Source organism: Mytilus californianus, unplaced genomic scaffold, assembly GCF_021869535.1.
Source record: "Mytilus californianus isolate M0D057914Y unplaced genomic scaffold, xbMytCali1.0.p SCAF_6, whole genome shotgun sequence".
Lineage (NCBI taxonomy): Eukaryota > Metazoa > Mollusca > Bivalvia > Mytilida > Mytilidae > Mytilus > Mytilus californianus.
The window spans coordinates 72,188,597-72,208,567 of record NW_026262712.1 but is presented as its reverse complement, the minus strand read 5'-3'; the positions used below and the strand labels follow the sequence as shown (position 1 = coordinate 72,208,567).

Below are 19,971 nucleotides of genomic sequence, written 5' to 3'. Positions count from 1 at the left end.
ACTGCGAAGGCTCTGAAGATGAGGCATTGGATGTTTGTGATGGTAAATATTGCAGTAATAACGATGAACAAGAATACATTAAACATTTTCACAAAAACTGTTTAGTCATGTAACTACAGGTGTTTTTATTTATTCAACAGATGAAAACAATATTTAAACTATGCTACTTTGATATAGAAATATGAAAAAAGAAGATGTGGTATGATTGCTAATGAAACAACTCTCCACAAAACCTTCTACCTTTCATGTTTAAGGTAAAAATGGGAGTGTCTCGGTATTAACGAATGTAAAAAAGCAGAACACAATCGGTCTAGATTTTTAATCAATGAGCAAATGTTATAGCATGAACTCAATTCATTTGTTAAAGAAAATCAAAAAATATAAATTGGCATATCTAAACTCATATGTCGAAAAACGTACTGACATTGCCATGGCAAATGACGAAAAATGACCAAAAGACAAACAACAGTTTCGAAACACAAAACAGAAAACCAAGGACTTAGCAACACGAACCCCACCAAAATTAGGGGTAGTCTCAGGTGCCTCAAAATGTTAAGCAGATCTTAATTAATTGTACATGTGGCCCCGTCAAGACTTATCATTTGTTTGAACAAAATAATGTGATTTTATCTCATTATCAATAAAGTTGTTACAATTACATTTTTTTGTTTCATAGTTAACGGTCCCACGATTGCCTTAGATTGCTAACATCCACTTTATTTGAACTTTTGTTTTTAGCTGTCTCATTGACAATCATACCACATCTCTTTATTTTTATACACTAATTTTTAAAGCCTATAAACATGAACGGTGACCACACATTCTCTTTCAGTTTTCTAAAAGCGTTTTATCAGAGCTATCAAAATTTTGTCATTTAGTTTTCTCTCAATTGACATTATAATGTTTTCCACTGTGTTATCTTTACACACTGTATCAATTTTTTAAAACTTTTTGCGTAAAAACACGGTCATTAACCTATCGTTTTTATAGTTTTGAACGTATTACGATATAAACTCAATTTTGGTAAAGTATTAAAAAACTCATAAAAAATTAACACATTCTGTCATATTTTATTCATATCCCTATACTACCTTAAGAGCAAAATTTTGAAAAAAATACATATATGAACGTACTTGAATTTGCGTCCTCCATAATGAGTATTTAAATGTAGTGCTTTTATCGAACAACGTTTTTTGGCATCTGTATCAGCAGGTACAAAAACCATACGTTTTGAAAGAGAATTTGATTGGTGTTGGTCTACAAATGATTTTATATTAAGTTATTTTCCAAATGTTTGATTTCATTTTCAAACAACGTAATTTTTTTTCGGAAGCACGATGAAAATAATCATACATGTAGAAACATTGAGTAACCTGTATAAATGATCATAGTAGTACTAAATCTGTAATTAATATATTAATATCATATATGAAATATTCGTAATATGCACAGCTTCAGATTGAAAGAAAGAAGATATGATATAAAGAAAGAAAAGAAATATACATTTTGTATGTTTTAAATGATGTCAATGCTTCACTACGGACATTTATTATAACATACTTTAAAATTTTTTTTTATTTGAAACATGTTTTTTCTCTCCAGCAAAGATAACATTATATGCTATTGGCTATTCTTTTTATGTCCCCTTTGGTCATATATCTTGTTAAGGTTGTTTTTAATAGTTATCAAAGGTACCAGGATTATAATTTAATACGTCAGACGCGCGTTTCGTCTACATAAGACTCATCAGTGACGCTCAGATCAAAATAGTTGTAAAGCCAAACAAGTACAAAGTTGAAGAGCATTGAGGACCCAAAATTCCAAAAAGTTGTGCCAAATACGGCTAAGGTGATCTATTCCTGGAATAAGAAAATCCTTAGTTTTTCGAAAAATTCAAAGTTTTGTAAACAGGAAATTTATAAAAATGACCATATAATTGATATTCATGTCAACACCGAAGTGCTGACTACTGGGCTGGTGATAACCTCGGGGACGAAACGTCAACCAGTTTCCTCATAAAAGCTGTTCGGACGCAGCACATTTTTAATGTGATATTTTTATTCAACATGAAATAATCACACAAACTAGCAAACATTACAGGACTAATACTGGCGGCAAATAGGGTAGTATGCATTCGATTTACATAAAGTGGTGTAATGTTAATTATAATCCAGGACTGTAATTGCCAGTTTTTTGTTTCTGTAACCTATTCTATGTTTTGCTTTTTGATGTGCAAAAGGAACAACATGCACCGTTCAAGTCAAAAAACATTTTGTTTTTGTACATCGAGAAATAATTTTGTACTTGCAAATACCACTTACGACCCTTGTTGATTTGTTATATTGCTGTTTTATAGTTGTCAGATATATTTTGTATGTGCACCTATCTTTGAATCATAAAAGCAGTTTTTTAGGTACAGCTTATCCATTATATGTTCCTTATGTCGTAACTACAATACCCTTCCCTTTTCACGAATGTGACTTACCGAATTAGACTATTTACCGGATTTGTAATAACATAAGCAACACGACGGGTGCCACATGTGGAGCAGGATCTGCTTACCCTTCCGGAGCACCTGAGATCACCCCCAGTTTTTGGTGGGGTTCGTGTTGCTTGGTCTTTGGTTTTCTATGTTGTGTCATCTGTACTGTTGTTTGTCTGTTTGTCTTTTTGTTTTTGGCCATGTCGTTGTCAGTTTGTTTTCGATCTATGAGTTTGACTGTCCCTCTGGTTTCTTTCGTCCCTCATTTATCTATGTACGATAAATAATGGGAATGGTGATCATATCTGTAATCAAAATGGTGGAACAAAGGATTTGTGTTCATGTAGAAATGGATACAAACTGGAAGGAACGACTAGATGTGTTAGTAAGTACACTTCTGTCACCGAAAATAGATATACGGCTAAAATTAAGTTTAGTCTTAAACGGCCATTTTGATCTTAACTAATTCTTCATAATAATATAAATTATTCAGTCATGTTCTATCTTTTAGTCAATATTCAAATAATTCGTATAATTGAGTATTGTTCAGACAATTCGCTTGCAGTCAATTGTCAGTACTGTTTAGTGGCTTTTCAGAAAATTCAGTATAATGTTAATATAAATACAGGAAGACCAAATACTAAACAGTCTGAGCATTGCCTGAACAGATCTTAATTTCACCAAAAAGTAATATGCTAAATTAAAAGATTTTTGTCACTGAGGATCATTTTGGAATAGCATGCATGCTATAGCTATATATCAACTTTTGTTGAAATCTTATAGCAAAATTATGATTCTTAAAACGTAAGATTCTTTACAAAACTATTCGGTTTTTACTGCATTATCCCAAGTATTTGATCCATTTTGTCTTATGGTTTAAAATTTTGAGATTCGGTTAAACCAACTTTGAGTTATTGCAAAACTAAAAAATTGTCAAAACCTAAAGGGACATACTTTATATAGAAATTATCACTGTGTATAAAAATGGTTTAAATCGGAAAAGTAATCGACGGACGGACAGACGCAGATAAAGAGGGAGTACTGTATTGCACTACCTACTACCCTACACAAAATTTTCAAAACTAAATAGAGAAACGTATTGGACAGGTTATTGGTTTTTGCTCTTGATACATTAATATATCAACTGCAAGTCACACTATAAAGCTTTTTGTTGAGTGTGCACAAAGATCAAGTTTGAGAAGGCTGAATTTTATGTCGAGCAGCTGATTTTTTATATTTTATAATATCAATATCCTGTACAAACACAATTTTTACCAAAGTATTATTGTTCTTGGCCTAATAATCGCAAACTATTAAATATACTACAAGCTTCTGGTAAGTCTCTTACGATCAAATTATGTAATTATGTAAAAGCTGCATGGAATATTCGATCTAATATAGTCTCATAACTTTATATGTCATTGTATTATACTATTGTTCTCTGCTGTCTATTCATGTTTTATATTATGTAATATATGTTGTTAATTTTGCCATAGCATGTTTATGCTTTTGCAATAAAGATTCATTCATTCATTCAATATGATTAAAATCTGTTTATCGATTCATCAGATTGTATTTTGTGTATTTTTGTTTAATGGAAACAATCTTTTTTCTTCGTTCAACCAGCTACTGGGAGAGCACTTGATTGGTACGGGTAAAAGTTAACAACGTCGGTTATATAATATGACGTTAGTGCTTAGTTATAAATGCCAGGTCAATATACGACATTATCATAATATTTCAATAAAGGTACGTATTGCAGTTAAAACATTTTTGGCCACCAAATGTTAATACATATGTAAAAAAATGCATACAATTTTTGTGTAACTGTTCTATGTAACTCATTTCCAGAATGATAAGGAAACATTCGGATTATTGTTTTTTTTTTATTATATCTTTCCAGATATTGACGAATGCACAGAGAGCAGTGTTCCCGTTTGTTCACAGTTATGTTTTGATATACAGGGACATTATAAATGCGAATGTATTGAAGGCTATAATAAGACCTTCGTAGCCGGTATAGCAGGTCCAACAACATGTTAAGTTAAGTGTTAGAATCAATACCGAACAAACAAATAATATCTTGCTACCGGGTATTACTTAATATACTGATCATAAAATATTGTTAACATTAGAACAAAATCCGATGAACGTTTTGTCATTAAACTTGTGTTTCTGGTTTAATGAATTGCATTTCAGTTTAAAAATAAATCCGTTCTATGTTATAATTCTGTGTGTACTAAACGTGTTTCTGGAATTACCACAATCAGGCACACTTGAGGTCAAAACGATTGAAGAAATCCGTGAAGGCCTAAATATAACATCTCTAATACTTTGTCTATGGGATTTCAACCGGAGTTTTAGCACAATACATAATTATACGAACAAAACATTCCGCTTGAATCACGTCGATGCGTGAGCAATGGTTAGTGGTTGGAAAGATCCCTCTGGAACTGACATTCCACTAGTACCTGAACTGACACATCGCAAGTATTTATCTTTTGTACAACATGGGTTTCTGGAATGAATTTTATCAAGTACATTAACGACCAACATTAAGGAAAGTAAAACGTTTGCGAAAAAACAGCACCAAATATAAGATCAGAATAAATCTATTAAAGCTCATGTAATAACATATAGCAACAAAAAGAAGGCATGCTTTTGTTTAGGGAATACAGCAAATTGAAATGATGTTGAAAAAGTATTTTGAATCGAATATGTAATTTTTACTCATAATCTTCATCGCTTGTATCGCTGATATAGTCGATATTAAGTGCTAGTAAAAAATTTCTAACATAAACATCGAATTCAAAATTCAAGTTAAAAAAGTGGAAGGTCAAAATCAAACGCTCGACTACATCAACCAACGGAACGAATCGAAAACAACTATCATACTCCTAACTTGGTACAAGCTTTTTCCGAACAAAAATGGTGAATCCTGGTTTTATAGCTAGCTTAACCTCCCATTTGTATGAAAGTTTTTTTAATTCCGTTATATTTACAAAATTTGGTGAACAACCCCAAACAGACATAGATTCTTAACGTGTAACTGTGTAAACATACATCACAGACATACAACATAACGGACTTTAAATTCAAACAAACATACAAATAAATCTGACCAAGACACCTAAACAAAAGTTAAGTAGCTAATTGCATCTTACCAACAATCTGATCAATATTGATCAGTTTCTATGCGATGTAAAACACTAAGAAAAGTACGTTAGAAAACCATCTTTGAAATTGTATGATACCTATTTCGTTTAGTACGACACGTATTTTCTAAAATAATATATATCTTTATCACACTCGCTTAACCAAATTATTTATACCAAAATACACAAACACGGAAAAATCTTGCAATGTCCGATTTTCGTGAAGTACCTTATTAGACCTTAGTTTAAGAACAATATATTAAAAATATACAAAGGAAAAAATAATCTTTTTTTTTCATTTCGGCCATACATTTTAGTTGTCTAGTTTTCGATAGTTGTACATTGTCTATCAGTGACTACAATATATCATGTTTTAAATAAAATATAATAATGAAATGTTTATTTTATAGGTCCAAGGCCGTCGTTATTGCTCGCAGATAGCACCGTTATTAGAAAGTTTGAAGTTGGTACTTGGTTGCAAGAAACGTTGGTAGATGGACTATCCAGAGCTGTTTCTGTTGATTTTTACAAAGATAAATTTGTATATTGGTCAGATGTGTCATTACAACACATAGCTAGGTATATGTAGGTAAATGCTAATTTCTTTCTTCTTGATTAAGAACGAGCGTTAGCGAGTACTTATCATGAAGTAAGGGATTATCATTCTCTTACAAACTTAGAATATTGTAAAGTGCTTAAGGCTCAAACGATCTCTTGATTGGTTGTATTCAAGAGGTAGTTTCATTGTCATTGCACTATTTATAATTGATGCATGACTTCCTTTTTCGGCATTTCATTTATGGATTAGTTTTAGTGATGTAAGGACTTTCTTATAATTTGGGAAATGAGTTATAGACATTAGGTCACACAACAGTACAAAGAAAAAGTAGGAATTGTATATGTTTCTTGATTGTGAGTATGACTGTTAATCATGTAATATTTTAGTGAGGAGGTATCCTTTGTTTATTTACAGTTTAAATCAATAAATACTTTTGAGTTACAACTAAATTTATTTCACAGGCAATATTTTGATTCGGCTTTTTAGATCAAATACTATTTCATTCAGTCAGGGGAATGTTCAAATATTATTATTATTTTATCGGAATATTGGAAATAACTATTCTTCACAACCGATGGTCCAGTAATTAGAATTTGGGAAAACTAAAGATTTAGGTTATTTTTTTATTTAAAACTTGTTTTTTCTTTTTTTGCATTGCTTTGATATTATTCAATTTTTACAATCACTGTGTGATAAATCCTTTCAATCTGATAAATGTGCTTCGGGGCAGTTGTAACTCATTTATAGAAACTCTTTGTTTTGAACTGTAAATAGACCTAAATAATCGGATAAACCCTTACTAAGAACATGATTTACATTCATTCTTCACAATTAAGAGACATAAATTCCTACACTTTCATTAGTCGAGAGCACTTTGCTATATTCTAAGTACATATTGATGATTTTTTTCTATTGATAAATCTGATGACGTGTCAAGATTATAAAAGAAAGTGAGCAGTTTTAATGTTGTATACTGGCGTTACTGGAGAAAAATCTTCAAATCGATGATGTATTTGTAATTTCTAGCTTAATCAAGCAATTATGTGAAACATAAGTAAATAAATCTGTATTCTTAAAAAGCTTAGAAATATTTTTTGGAAAATAGGTACCGAAGAAGTTTTAAGATATATTACCTCTACCCTATACCTACCTCCTTAAGGGGCTGATAAGTAGCATATCATGGTTATAAAAATACATACAGTTGATGAGAACAGTTTAAAGATCTATTGATGAAAAACATAACAAAACAGGCCATAATTAGTCAAAGAGGGTGAACGACAACTCATTTTTTTATATTTAGCATGGTGTATCATAAATTTAGGGAGACACTTCTTTTGTTTTGTTAGTTTCTACCTCCTTAAGGGCTGATAAGCAGCATATTGATTAGAACAGTTTCAAATGCAAGCTCTATTGATGAAAAACATAACAAAACCGAAATCATATGCATTATACATCACAAAATGTTAAATGAAATTTAAATTGACAAAACAACGTATACAAATGACTTTTTTATATCTTATATGTGAAAAGCTTTAAAAGGTCATGATAGTCAACGAGGGTGAAAACCAACTTAATTTTTTTGTTATTTAACATGGTGTATCTTAAATTTAGGTAGACACATCTTTTTTGTTAGATTCATTTGATAGACCTATGAATTGTAGGAAAACATTTACAGCTTTATTCAAATATTTGCAGATCTGAAATAAAGAATGGGATTGTGAGCAACAAACAAGTAGTTGTAAATGCAGGTCTAGACTCACCTGAGGGTATTGCTGTAGATTGGATCCATCATCATTTGTACTGGACAAACACTGGACGAAACACTGGACTAAACACTATTCAAGTATCTAATCTTGAAGGCGATAAAAAAGCAACAATAATTGATAATGATCTAGATCTACCAAGAGGAATCGCTTTAGATCCAAAAATGGGTACGTTGTAAAAATGTACCTCTTTGAGTAAGGATAATGCGTTTCAATTCAAATAGGTTCGAATAAGCTATTAATGATAGTTCAATTTCAGCTGAAGATGACTGTCATTCACCGGGAGTTTTTATCCGATTATTGTTCCTGTTTTTCGCCAGAAGTTTTTCTTAATTTTGAAAATGGTTTTATTCTTTGTACTCTTTTGTATAAATGAAAAAAATCACTTCTGATAATTTGTCTAATCAGCGCTTCTCGGCGTAACAAGAAATATTATTTAATTCGTGACTTACGCCACGATATGTTTTAACAAATAACAAAATAAAACACAAATACCGTTGTCTGTTATTTTTTCGAACAACAAAATTTCGGATGACTTAGAAAAAATATTCTATTGAATCTGTGCAATGCGCACGTAGTCAATTCGTGAATATATAATCAACATATTAAGAGTTTGATTTTTTTGGGGGGGGGATAAAAAAAAAAAACAACATTTATTGTTATGTACATGTATCGACAACACAAATATTGACGAAATAAAAAAATTGATTTCGTGTTAGTGTTTATAGCCAAAAGTTGTTATTAGCTAAAGCAAACATTGTTGAAAATTTTATTCGGATTAAAATTGGTTAAAATATTTTGTGATCAAATTGTAAATGTCTGGTATCGAACTAAAGACCTTCAAATATAATCGTAAATTACGGAGAGGTGGAGTAGGCAGTTGCCTCCTGAAACTTTCTAATTAAAAATATAAATTAAAATAACTTTTTCAAGTCAGAGAAAATAAGACATATATATTTTGTGCGCAGCAACATCAAAAGACACCATAAAAAAAATTTCATAAAGACAAAAAAAAAGTAAGCGTTCGTTTGAACTTCTTATATGTCCTCATATGGCTGTATCATGAAAGGAACAAAAAATTGTTTTTTCAATTAGCCGTTATTTGTGATAAGTTTTGAACGAGAAAATTCACACGGGTACTTGGTTTTGTGTGCATATGATGCCACTATAATTGGTCATTTCAACAAAAGTAACAGAACTTTTGAAATGGGTTTTGATTGACTGAATCTACATGCAATTCATGTTGCCATGTGAATCTGTAAAGATAGAGCGACTTTACGTAAGTAATTTACGGTAAAGGTTTAAAGTTACTTCAAAAAGATTTTTCCCCTAAACTTTGCAATTGGTATATAGTGGGTTTTTTTCAGTTTCTATTCTTCAAGTTTCTCAGAGTTTTTCCCTTTTTTATATTATTTCTATTTGAAATGTTTGGTGTTCAGACTACAATGCACACATACATTGTTACAAGACATAATTAAATAAAATATGTGACATTGCTATTTTGTGAATAAAATTTTAATATGGATTACCAAGGCTTCGATGGCATTTTATACTGATGGACATTAAAAACGCAACACTAAATTATTTTCTTTAATTCTCATCAACAAATAAGCAATTCTTGTAAAATAAATGTATAAGCAGAAGTTTTATGCATTACTTCTTTGTCTACAAAAAGTTTGCAGTGCGAAAGTTGAATTTATAACGTCAGGTTTAATGTTCCCATCATGTGGTATGCACTGAAATCCTGGTTTTCCCTTTATCAATGGATGTGTCACCGTTGAAAGCAATGACTGCATGTAACAAAAGCCTAAATGATTAACAGACAAGTCAGCCAGTTCTGTTGAGCATTTTTTTAGTTGTTTTGTACCTCCTGAGATGGCCCCTGTCCAACCCGTTACAGTGTGTTTTGGCAATTATGCGGTTTAAAATTCAGGGCTTAAAATGTTTTTTTCTGCAGTCAATCCTTTGACATTTCATTATATTGGAAACATTTATGGCGTGAATTTGTCTGACATGGCATTCAACGACTTGATTAGCAGTTGAATTTGTGGCCGTAAACATGTCTAGCAAATGACGTTGCTTAATCAAACGTGTTGTCACAAACTATTGATCTGGTCATGGGTGGTTATCCACCAATCCCGTCTGCCTGAACCGTTTTTGTATGGAAATGCAATATTTTGTTACTGATGTAACTTTGGATATAGATTGAAAAAATTGTTTCACGCAGAAAAAAGCCTTTAAAAATCATTTATGGGTTTAAAATATCGCTTCAAGAAATTTGTGCGACTTCAAAAATCGGGTATGTTTAATTACCTCAGGTAAGTCAGGTATTGATTTTTTCTAAACAGATAGAAGTATGGTAAGCACGAATAGTAGTTATATGAGGATCAATCATGATTTGATAAAAAGAATCAACAAGTTGTATGATACGTTTTTAAAGTCCATCAGTATACAATATATCATACTATCTTAAAAGTACTTTGTAGTTCGTCAAATATACAATCATATTTTAAATAATTTGCACAGTTTCCCCCTTCTGTCGACAAACGACTCATGTTTATCTCTAGAAAGATATAAATATTCAAAATTTCAAAACATCTTTTCAAACCTTTAAGAAAAGCATGCACGGATATAAACAGTCTGTCTAATTGTGTAATCTATTTATAGTTATGTAATACTTTGCCTGTAAAATACAATAACTCAAAACTAAGTTATCAGAATTAAGAACCTTACAAAAATTACACTGTCTTTTTTCAAAAATATTCTTACTTCTTAAACAAAATACCACCAATTAGAAAGATCTCTCCAAAATTGTTTTATTTCGACACTAGTACATTCAAAACAATTTGGTATATAGTTTCTATCGTTTTACAATGGCATTGTCATTAGAGTCTGCCATTCTATATTAATCAAGAAGATAGTTGATGAGAGACTATTCTATGTAAATTTTATATTGGAAAGCTTTACTTTTCGTTTTATGGTACATGAACAAGCCAGTGGACTAATATTTTCCCATTTTGCATCATTAATTAAAATAAGGAAATATTTGTACCAAGTCTATATGACAGTTGTTTTCCATTCATTTGATGTGTTTTAGATTCGATTTAGCCATTTGAAAAGGGACTTTCCGTTTTGAATTTTCCTTGGAGTTCGTTATTGTTATTTTACTTTTTTCTATATTAAAACCTTCTTCTTACCTTTGTTGTGAAATAGGACAAACATATCCTTGATCGACAAAAAGTTAACAAACATCTTTTGCAAACAATTTACTGATCGGTGTTCTTTTATTATCATGCTCAAAAACAATTCTTAGTGAGTTGCTTTTAGGTGACGTATCAACAAATTTTTTCCAGTCACGTAGTTTAGCAGTTTTGATAGACAGGATGTCTACAAAAGTAACATTTTGGCAACATTTTAAATAAATAGTTTCATGAGACAAAAATTCTCCTTTGTCATTACAATATCATTGATGAACATTATGCCTTTCATGCACCAAGATCAGTGAAAAATACTATTACTGTCAATTATGATAAAATATTTCAACCAAATAAAAGTTTTTGTCCCATGAAATGCATCGAACGTGTAAATATACCCTTGAAACGTTTCCAAGGAGTAAACACTTCTTTATATGAAAATGAGGTGCTGTTATAATTAATAATGCAAATGCACATCTGCTCTTAAACAAATCCTGTAAATCAAATAAAGGAAAGGATGCTTTATAAATAAGTTTTCATAAGAATTCATGTTCTGATAGAAACAGTTTCTCAGAATATACAAATAAATTGTAATAGATAACTATAATGATCACTGACGATAAAGTTAAAATTCTAATAAATTATCAACAGTGAAGAACTTAAGAACTCTTAAGTGTTTGTGCAGCCCGTCAAGGTTACTTCGGTTCAAAAATACTTGCAAAAAATAAAAGTTTAAACAGTTTATTGTGAAATACAAAGGTTATATGAAAATATTGCTTGCCCCCCTGTATTGAAAACTTTATATGTTCCTTGAAATGCAAGTCTGCATAGGTTAAAATACCAATTCTATTAAGTGTAAGTTACCCGAATGTTTTTTTCTATCCCAGGTCGAAAAGTCAAAATACATATTATGGTAGGCTGCAAATATTAGATGTGTTTTCAGCACCAGTAGCAGGACAAAGTGAAACTTTTACAAGTACTAGCGCATGCATTGGAAACATAAATAAATAGAGATACTCTGACCCTGCAAACTGGTATCGTAAGAATGTTTTTGATGAAGAACGAGACCGCCTATGTCTTTCAGACTATCCAAAACATAAACATGATCGCCGATATAACAGATCATGGGGAAGATATGTTTTTATGGCTAATTTATTTAAAGTTTGATATGTTGTATGACGAGGCGACAAAATGGTCTGCCGGACACTTTGTGAAACCAGATGGACACCACGAGTAGACATTTTGACATTGCTGTTGACATTGGAAGAAATCGAGAACAAAACAAGTAGATATGCTGATGCCACCTCATACAAATCAGTGCTTCAGAGATCCAAAATCCCAATAGAGGGCTGTGTATTCTCAATTTGTATTCTGTTACATAAGGCATTTGTAGATTGTTCCATGTGATTTTGTGGAAGCTCATATTCAAGCTAGACCTTTGGGTGGATACAATGGTTGATATACGTAAACACTGTACTGAATCTTTCCATCGGTTATTCTATCTTTGCAGCAAAAATGAAATTACCATAACGAAACCGCGTATTTCAGGACGACAAAGACATAGAGCAAACGCGGCTGCAGAAAAAGTTGAAGTGCATTTTAGAATAAATATGTTTTATCTATTCATTGATCAAATGAAATCGGACACGAGGATTTCTGGACTAAATTTGACCAACGCTCTTCGTTTTCAATTTGATGCAACATTACTTCGACAAACTGAATGACAATCAATGGCGAAATTAATGTGATCAAAAATTTTGTCCCGAAATCTTGCACCGTTGAAACTGTACTGAGCTATACTTCAGACTTCTATCCGAAGATCAGTCGTATAATGCAATTAATGTTATGTTTGCCAGTTTTTCCATGCTGATGTGGACGTTTCCTTTCATTTCTTTGAAAGCTTAACATATGAAAATATCGTCTATGACCTAATCTAGGCTGGGCAGCATTTTTATGTTACACGTACATAGAAGTGACACATCGGATGAAATATACACCATTATAGTTCTAAAAAAATGAGATGCATCTTACAAGCGTCAGATTACTCTCGCTTTTGATCATTTTGAACAACATGAGAAGTAATTGATTGCAAGTTTTGTTTTCTATCATATTGTCCATATTTATAAATAAAATGTACTGTTATATTTGGATCTGCATCTGGTTCTAAAACTCTTATTCTATTCAGTCAAAATAAGTCTTGGGATTTTGCACCAGGAAATACTTAGTTTCTGGGAACTAGGCTGAATATTTGAATCCTCCATAACGAGGTATAATCTACGGCTATGCCTTCTTCAAAAACTAAACAGTACGTAAAAAATTGCGTAGAGCAGATGAACAGAAAAATTTATAAAATCTGTTTTTCCATTTGTTTTTTCCATTCAGCTTCTATAAACTAAACACTATATGAAAGATAAATATATTGATCTGATTATACCCAAGAGTAACTGATTTGTTCAATAAGTACCAAAATACATTTCAGTCTTTTCAAATATAGTTTGACTTTTAAATTTAGGTTCATCAGAAGTTATTGACAAATATAGCCATTTATTTGCGTACAGACAAACATGTGCAGCTTGAAAAGTTTTGCATATACCCCTACTTTATTTACGAGAGAGAAGGATTTAGAAAAAATCACTTGCCGAGTTTGGTGGACTGATATTTCGAAGTTGGTCGGTATTCCAATGGGCACTAACTGAGTTTTCACATATCCCAGTGAACTTGTGATCAAGGAAACTACCGAAACTAGAAAGCCTGTTTCATATATTGATCTTTTCCTCGATCTTGACACAGATGACGACATCGAACTAAAATAAATATCAAACGTGATTATTTCAACTTTCAAAATTGTCATTTGACATTTCTCAGCAGTAGCATAACCTCTGTCCCATCGTATGGCGTTAAGAATCAACTAATATGTTACAATAATGTATAGTCTCACAAAACTGCTCAAGCAGAGTAATAAGGAATGACGACTAAAATCGACACTACATAAATTTTACGATCACCATCACTATTTAGTTGACCGATACGACATGTTTGTGTCTCAACTTACTAACGACATGCATTGGTAGTCTTATATCTGTTGACACAAGAAAACTCGTCAAATCTGTAATTTTACCGATTTTGTCCTTATCCCGATTATGACATTTTGACTGAGTGTGGATTCGTATGGCGGGTGATACATATAGAAATAAGAAGATGTGGTATGATTTCCAATGAGACAACTATCCATTAGAGACCAAATGACGTAAATAAAAGAAACTACAGGTCACCATCTGGCATAATGAAAATCTGCAAAACCCATATCGTATATAGTAAGCTATAAATCTGAATAACATGCTGCCGACTTGGAACCGGCACATACATATGTGGCCGGGTTAAAACATGTCAACAAGTCGAGAGCTCAACAATACCCCTAATCTGGGACGTGCATATGTGTAGCAGGAGACGCTTATCCTGTCGACGCAGTCGATTTTGCTCTTTTTTGAGTTAATGCGATTCACTTAATTTTTGTTTGTTACCTTGATTAGTCTTCTAAATCGATATATGAGATTAAACTATTGAAGTCCTAATTCAGCCAAGACTCCTAAAACCTGTTTAATACTCCAGAAATAGTCGATACCGTTGTTTATATAATATGAGCTGTTTCACAATATATTATCACAAGACCTTTAACGGTTGTAAGAGCAAGAGGTCTTTTTTCATATTTTATCAGATAATTTACATTTTGTAAATAAAACTGTTTCACATTTAAGAAAAAAAAACAGAAATTTCATTACAAATGAAAGGAAAAATAGAAAACCTAAATGTTTTTAATTCATTTATAATGAAGTACACACACACAAAAAAACACCTGAACTTAATTTCAAATACTGCTACATACATTTTGTTTAAATACATATTCTTCACATTCGGTTTTTAAATTAACATACGTACAGTTGTATTGGTGTTATATACCAATGAGTCTCTGTATTTATTGCATTCGCGTATAGCCCTGGATGTCACTTTATATGGCCCGTAAACATCTTTCGGTAATTCTTTTACAGATTACATTGATAGTAGAATTTTCTGGATTGATGCTAAACTACATACCATTATGTCTGCTGATTTAGATGGTTCCCGAATCCGTACCGTATTACATAATAATGCACAAATATCTCATCCATTTTCTATGGCTGTATTTGAGGATGAAGTTTTTTGGACAGAATGGTCCGGAGATAATATTCTTACGGCTCATAAATATACAGGAAAAAACTTCCAACGAAAAGTCCAAGGTCTAAATAAGCCAATGGGTATCAAAATGTATCATGAATCTCTACAAAAATCTGGTAAGCAAATTAGTTTTACGATGCAAGTAAAAATCTAAACGTTTCCCTGTAAAATGTATCTTACAAATTCTCCTTAGCAAGCCCCTGCTGATATAGTTGAAAAATGAAAGACAATCGTTATTTTCCATTTTACTAAGAAATACAAACAAACCACATTACTGTATACATTTTATATTAAAATCGACTTAATTGATATAGTATACGCACAAAGAGGCGTAAGAATATGATTTATAGATTAACAGGATAACAGGAATCACTAAAAATACTGGACAGCACAATTACCACATCAAACTCCAACACCTGACTCCTCCAAAAACACAGGCGTACAAACGAAGACAAAAACAACGATAAATAAATGATTCAGATAACCTGACAAATGCTTAGAGGTTCAACCAGTTTACGTGCGCACAAATTTCCCTTTTACCTTACTAGACAATTTTGTCGTAAAAATAATACCCACAATAGAATCATCCACAGTGCAAATATCAACTGAATAAACACTTACTAGAACAAGATAATCAAAAATGGCACATTTTTTTTTTATCTGTATTAATTTGAAAAGCAGGATCAAAATGTGTTTCCTACTAAAGGAAGCTAGCTAAGGGAGCTACAGTTGTTTTTTGGAGACTCCTGCTCAAGAAAACAAAAAGACCATAAACACCACTACTAACTGGTTACATAGTTGTCTTACTCATCGAAGAAATCTGCTTGAACCAGACATGTAATACAAAGGTAAAGTACAACATGACGATCGTGAGCTATCAACATTTCTTTATTTAGAGATACTTTCATTTCATTTTTGTACATCAGCTCTTAATCAACATCGAGCTAAAGACCTCAATTTCTGCACTTGAGTTTGATGTAAGTTGTCTAAGCTATGGAACATCTTGTTGTTGAAGATTTAAAACCCCTTGTCTCTTCTTTTTTAAATTTTTATTGATGAAATTTGAAACTGAAACTTTTAAATTAAAGGACAAAATATATGTGATAATAATGAGGTGAACTGTGAATACTTGTGTACACGTGTTCAATCAGACGATTCAACTTTACCTTCGTATACATGTGTTTGTCCAGATGATAAGAAGATTTCACGCAATGGTCACACATGTATTCCTGGGTGTAAGATTTTTTTAATATTGTTATTTTCAAATAATACGGTTTCCTCAATAATGCAGTTTGCAATTGTAATATTGTGTCTATATTGATATGGATTATTTGTCTGGAAAATTTGTTTAGAATATTTGGCGTTCAAAAAAAGACCAAGTAGGAAACGACGAAGACAATACCATGGCCAAAAGAAAAAGACGAATAGACAATTAACAGCAGTCAATCAGAAAATTTAAGATCGAGCAATACCAACCCCATCAAACCCCGAAGGTTAACTCACGTACTCCGGCTAAACTTGTATATAGATATAGGAAGATGTATATTTGTTTGTTTATATCTTCAGTCTTTGTGCCCGATGAAATTGCAATACTGAAGTATAGCAGCCAAATTATTTCATTAAGTTTTTAAAATCCCTGCCCAAATGTATGTTGATCCGTTTGAATACAGAATAATGTTTGAATTACTGTAAGTTTCAGATATGGATACAGATTATACGTCTACTGTAGTGACGACAATGACAATACCAGAGAGAACTGTAAACGGTGACAACAACATACTTACTACACAATCATCAGCTGAATCCCAACCAACATCCATGAAGACACTTAGACCTGATGAAAGATCTGGGGATTTTGAGTTTATGTAAATGAACTCGAGAGAACAATCACACAACATAAACGAACCAGTGTTTAATAATAAACGAATAAAAGAATATATTAGGTCAATGAGACTGCAACCACACAGCACAAAAGATCGCTTGAGGTCAACATATGGTTTTTAAAAAAGAACAGGTGTTTAAACCGTATATCAAGCTTTTGATTGCACAAAAATCTAGACAAGTTATGAATAAATTTATTAGATATATCCAAGTATCTGCCATCAACACTGTATTCTTTAAAAATAAACAACGTTCAGACTTACTTGTTTTCGAAAATCAAGAAGTATTACAAATCTATCAAATCAAATATTCGTTATTCTTCAGACATTAATTAGTCAGATTTCTGTATTTATAATCTGTGTTGTTTGATTTGTATAAAGGATACAAACTCTTTTGATAAAACAGAATTGCGAAAACTTCCAAAATATTCATATTTTTTTTTGATGTATTGGCATTTTATATTAGTGCGAGTATGGGCCTTACCAAAAATATCTCTTGCTTTAAATTGTCTTGTACAAAGATGACGATTTAGGAAATATATCTTTTTGGGCTATGTCTCATGCCTATATTTCTTGAATACTATGGGTAAAATTGACATCTTTGGCCAAATATACCCGTTTCGCTTTGTTTAGGACATCACAAGTTCTCTACTAAAGTTCTCAGATTATGTCTTGCTATGCATTAATCAATTAATAAATGAAATTAACATCAGTTTAAATGGCTTGAATTTGCAATTACAGGGGCAGAATTTGTTCTCTTAGCATACTTCCTTCTTTAACAAATACATGTATATTTCTGTTACCAACATCATAGTCTCATAATTATAAAAACCATTACAACTTAATATATGTCTGAATCACTGCATTTTATTGATTTCTATATCCCTAAATAATGACCCTTTAATTCACATCTACTCAGAACTAAAACATGCCTTAATTAATCTCGCAAACGCTGAACCTCAGAAATTACCTTTTCATTTTAAATTCGATAAAGTTTACGTTTCAATCACGAATATCTGGTAACAATCATATTTATATATATATATATATATATATATATAAAACGTCTGAATAATAATATATATTTAGAACTCACGATGAACTCAACATGTCAAAATACATATGAGTGCAGTGGAAAACTTTTATGCATAGATGGTATTTGTCAGTGTTGTGAACAGTTTGTTTGGAATGGAATTAATTGCGTCAAGAGTAAGTTGGTTTTTTTTTATACACCAGTGAAATAGATAAAGAAACCAGCAACAATAAATAATCATAATCATACTATTTTCCATATATATTTGTTTTTATGAGGAAATTATATAATGTAATTCGTCATGGGTTGTTTTATGTCATACCATACAAGTAATGTTTTGTTATTTGGAAAATTTATTGATTTTTTTTCCACCAGTGAAATGAATAAGAACAGCAACAACATGAATATTGATAAACATGAAACATTCCACATAAACTTCAAGTTGTGATGGGAGAAGTCACATGATCAGTGATGTCTTATGTCATATCATAATGTCTTATCTTAATTGTTTCTGTTGATTGACTTATTATTGGCTGTCTGTTGTATTTTTCTTTCGACCATTGTAATGTCGGTCTTCCTTCGAAATATGGTTTTTGATAGATCCTTTTGTATCGTTTTTAACTTGTATAGACGTGAATATATAAGTTCTCTGTCGTTTTCATTTCTTGTTACATCAACCATTAAAGGTGGGATCTACTTAGAATAGAATGATACGATAGATGCAATGAAAATCTGAAGTCAAACGTTAAATTAAATCAGGCAAACAAAAAAAGACCACAAACTGAACATTGAGTTACATTGGCACCACTAAACCAGGAAATTAACTGAGGTGTTGATGCAATAGCAGTCTTTTCCCACCATTTTAACCCTTGTACTACGCTTGTTTAATCTAATGATAAGTTTTAATCGTAAGATGTAAGATGTTTTGGTACTTAAGGTAAGTGGACAGTAAATTGATGATGCCACAGATTTGTTTTCCTGACTTAACATACTAATTCGGTATGTTATAAACATTAACTAGAAATTAAACAAAATCACTTGTCTCTTTTATCTGCGAATATATTATTGACTGAATGATAAAGATACTTATTTGCTAAAAAAGGTAAGACACTTTCTTATATTTGACTTAAGATTATCATTTCTCAAAAACCAATCCATAGATTAAAAAAATTAAATCATGTTATTAAATATTTCCGTGTTCTATACATACTTATTGATATGATAAATTCACCGACCTTGTTTTTTTATGTTTGTCCCTTTCTTCCATATTAAAAAAAACGTTAAAAAATATAACTCTAAAGATTTCTAAAACTTACATCGACGTTTTTGGAATTTGGTATAAAAAAAAATAGAATTTTTATATTTTGTTTTCTTAGTTTTGTTATGGAGTAACGACGATGTAAAGGTAATTTTGCGACCATTTTCGCCAATTTAATGTTCATTTTATACAAATGATTATCTATATTTTTTTTGAAAGTCATACTGGAGTAAATTAAGCCGTTACTGTGCTTATGCAAAAGTATTTTACCCTTTAGAATACATGATACGAATTTGATCATGCTTGAAAAAACTTAAATCAGTGATTTCCCAATAATATGCCGTAATTCTAGTAATTACTGTAGGGAGGAAAATATTGATATAAGTCTACACAATCTTTTTGTAAAAACAAATCGCAAAAATTTAGTCATTTAAA

General features: G+C 31.4%; 1 protein-coding gene across 1 annotated transcript in view; it reads left to right on the top strand.

The window, feature by feature from the left end:
- LOC127706602 (low-density lipoprotein receptor-related protein 8-like) overlaps window positions 1–17,234 on the top strand; it is a 31,356-nt gene extending 14,122 nt beyond the window's left edge. Inside the window, exons 3-5 of the mRNA XM_052211257.1 lie at window positions 7,858–8,127; window positions 15,200–15,445; window positions 17,065–17,234. Coding sequence (XP_052067217.1) covers window positions 7,858–8,127; window positions 15,200–15,445; window positions 17,065–17,234 — 686 coding nt within the window. The remainder of the gene's footprint in view (window positions 1–7,857; window positions 8,128–15,199; window positions 15,446–17,064) is intronic.
- The last annotated feature ends 2,737 nt before the right edge of the window (window positions 17,235–19,971 follow it).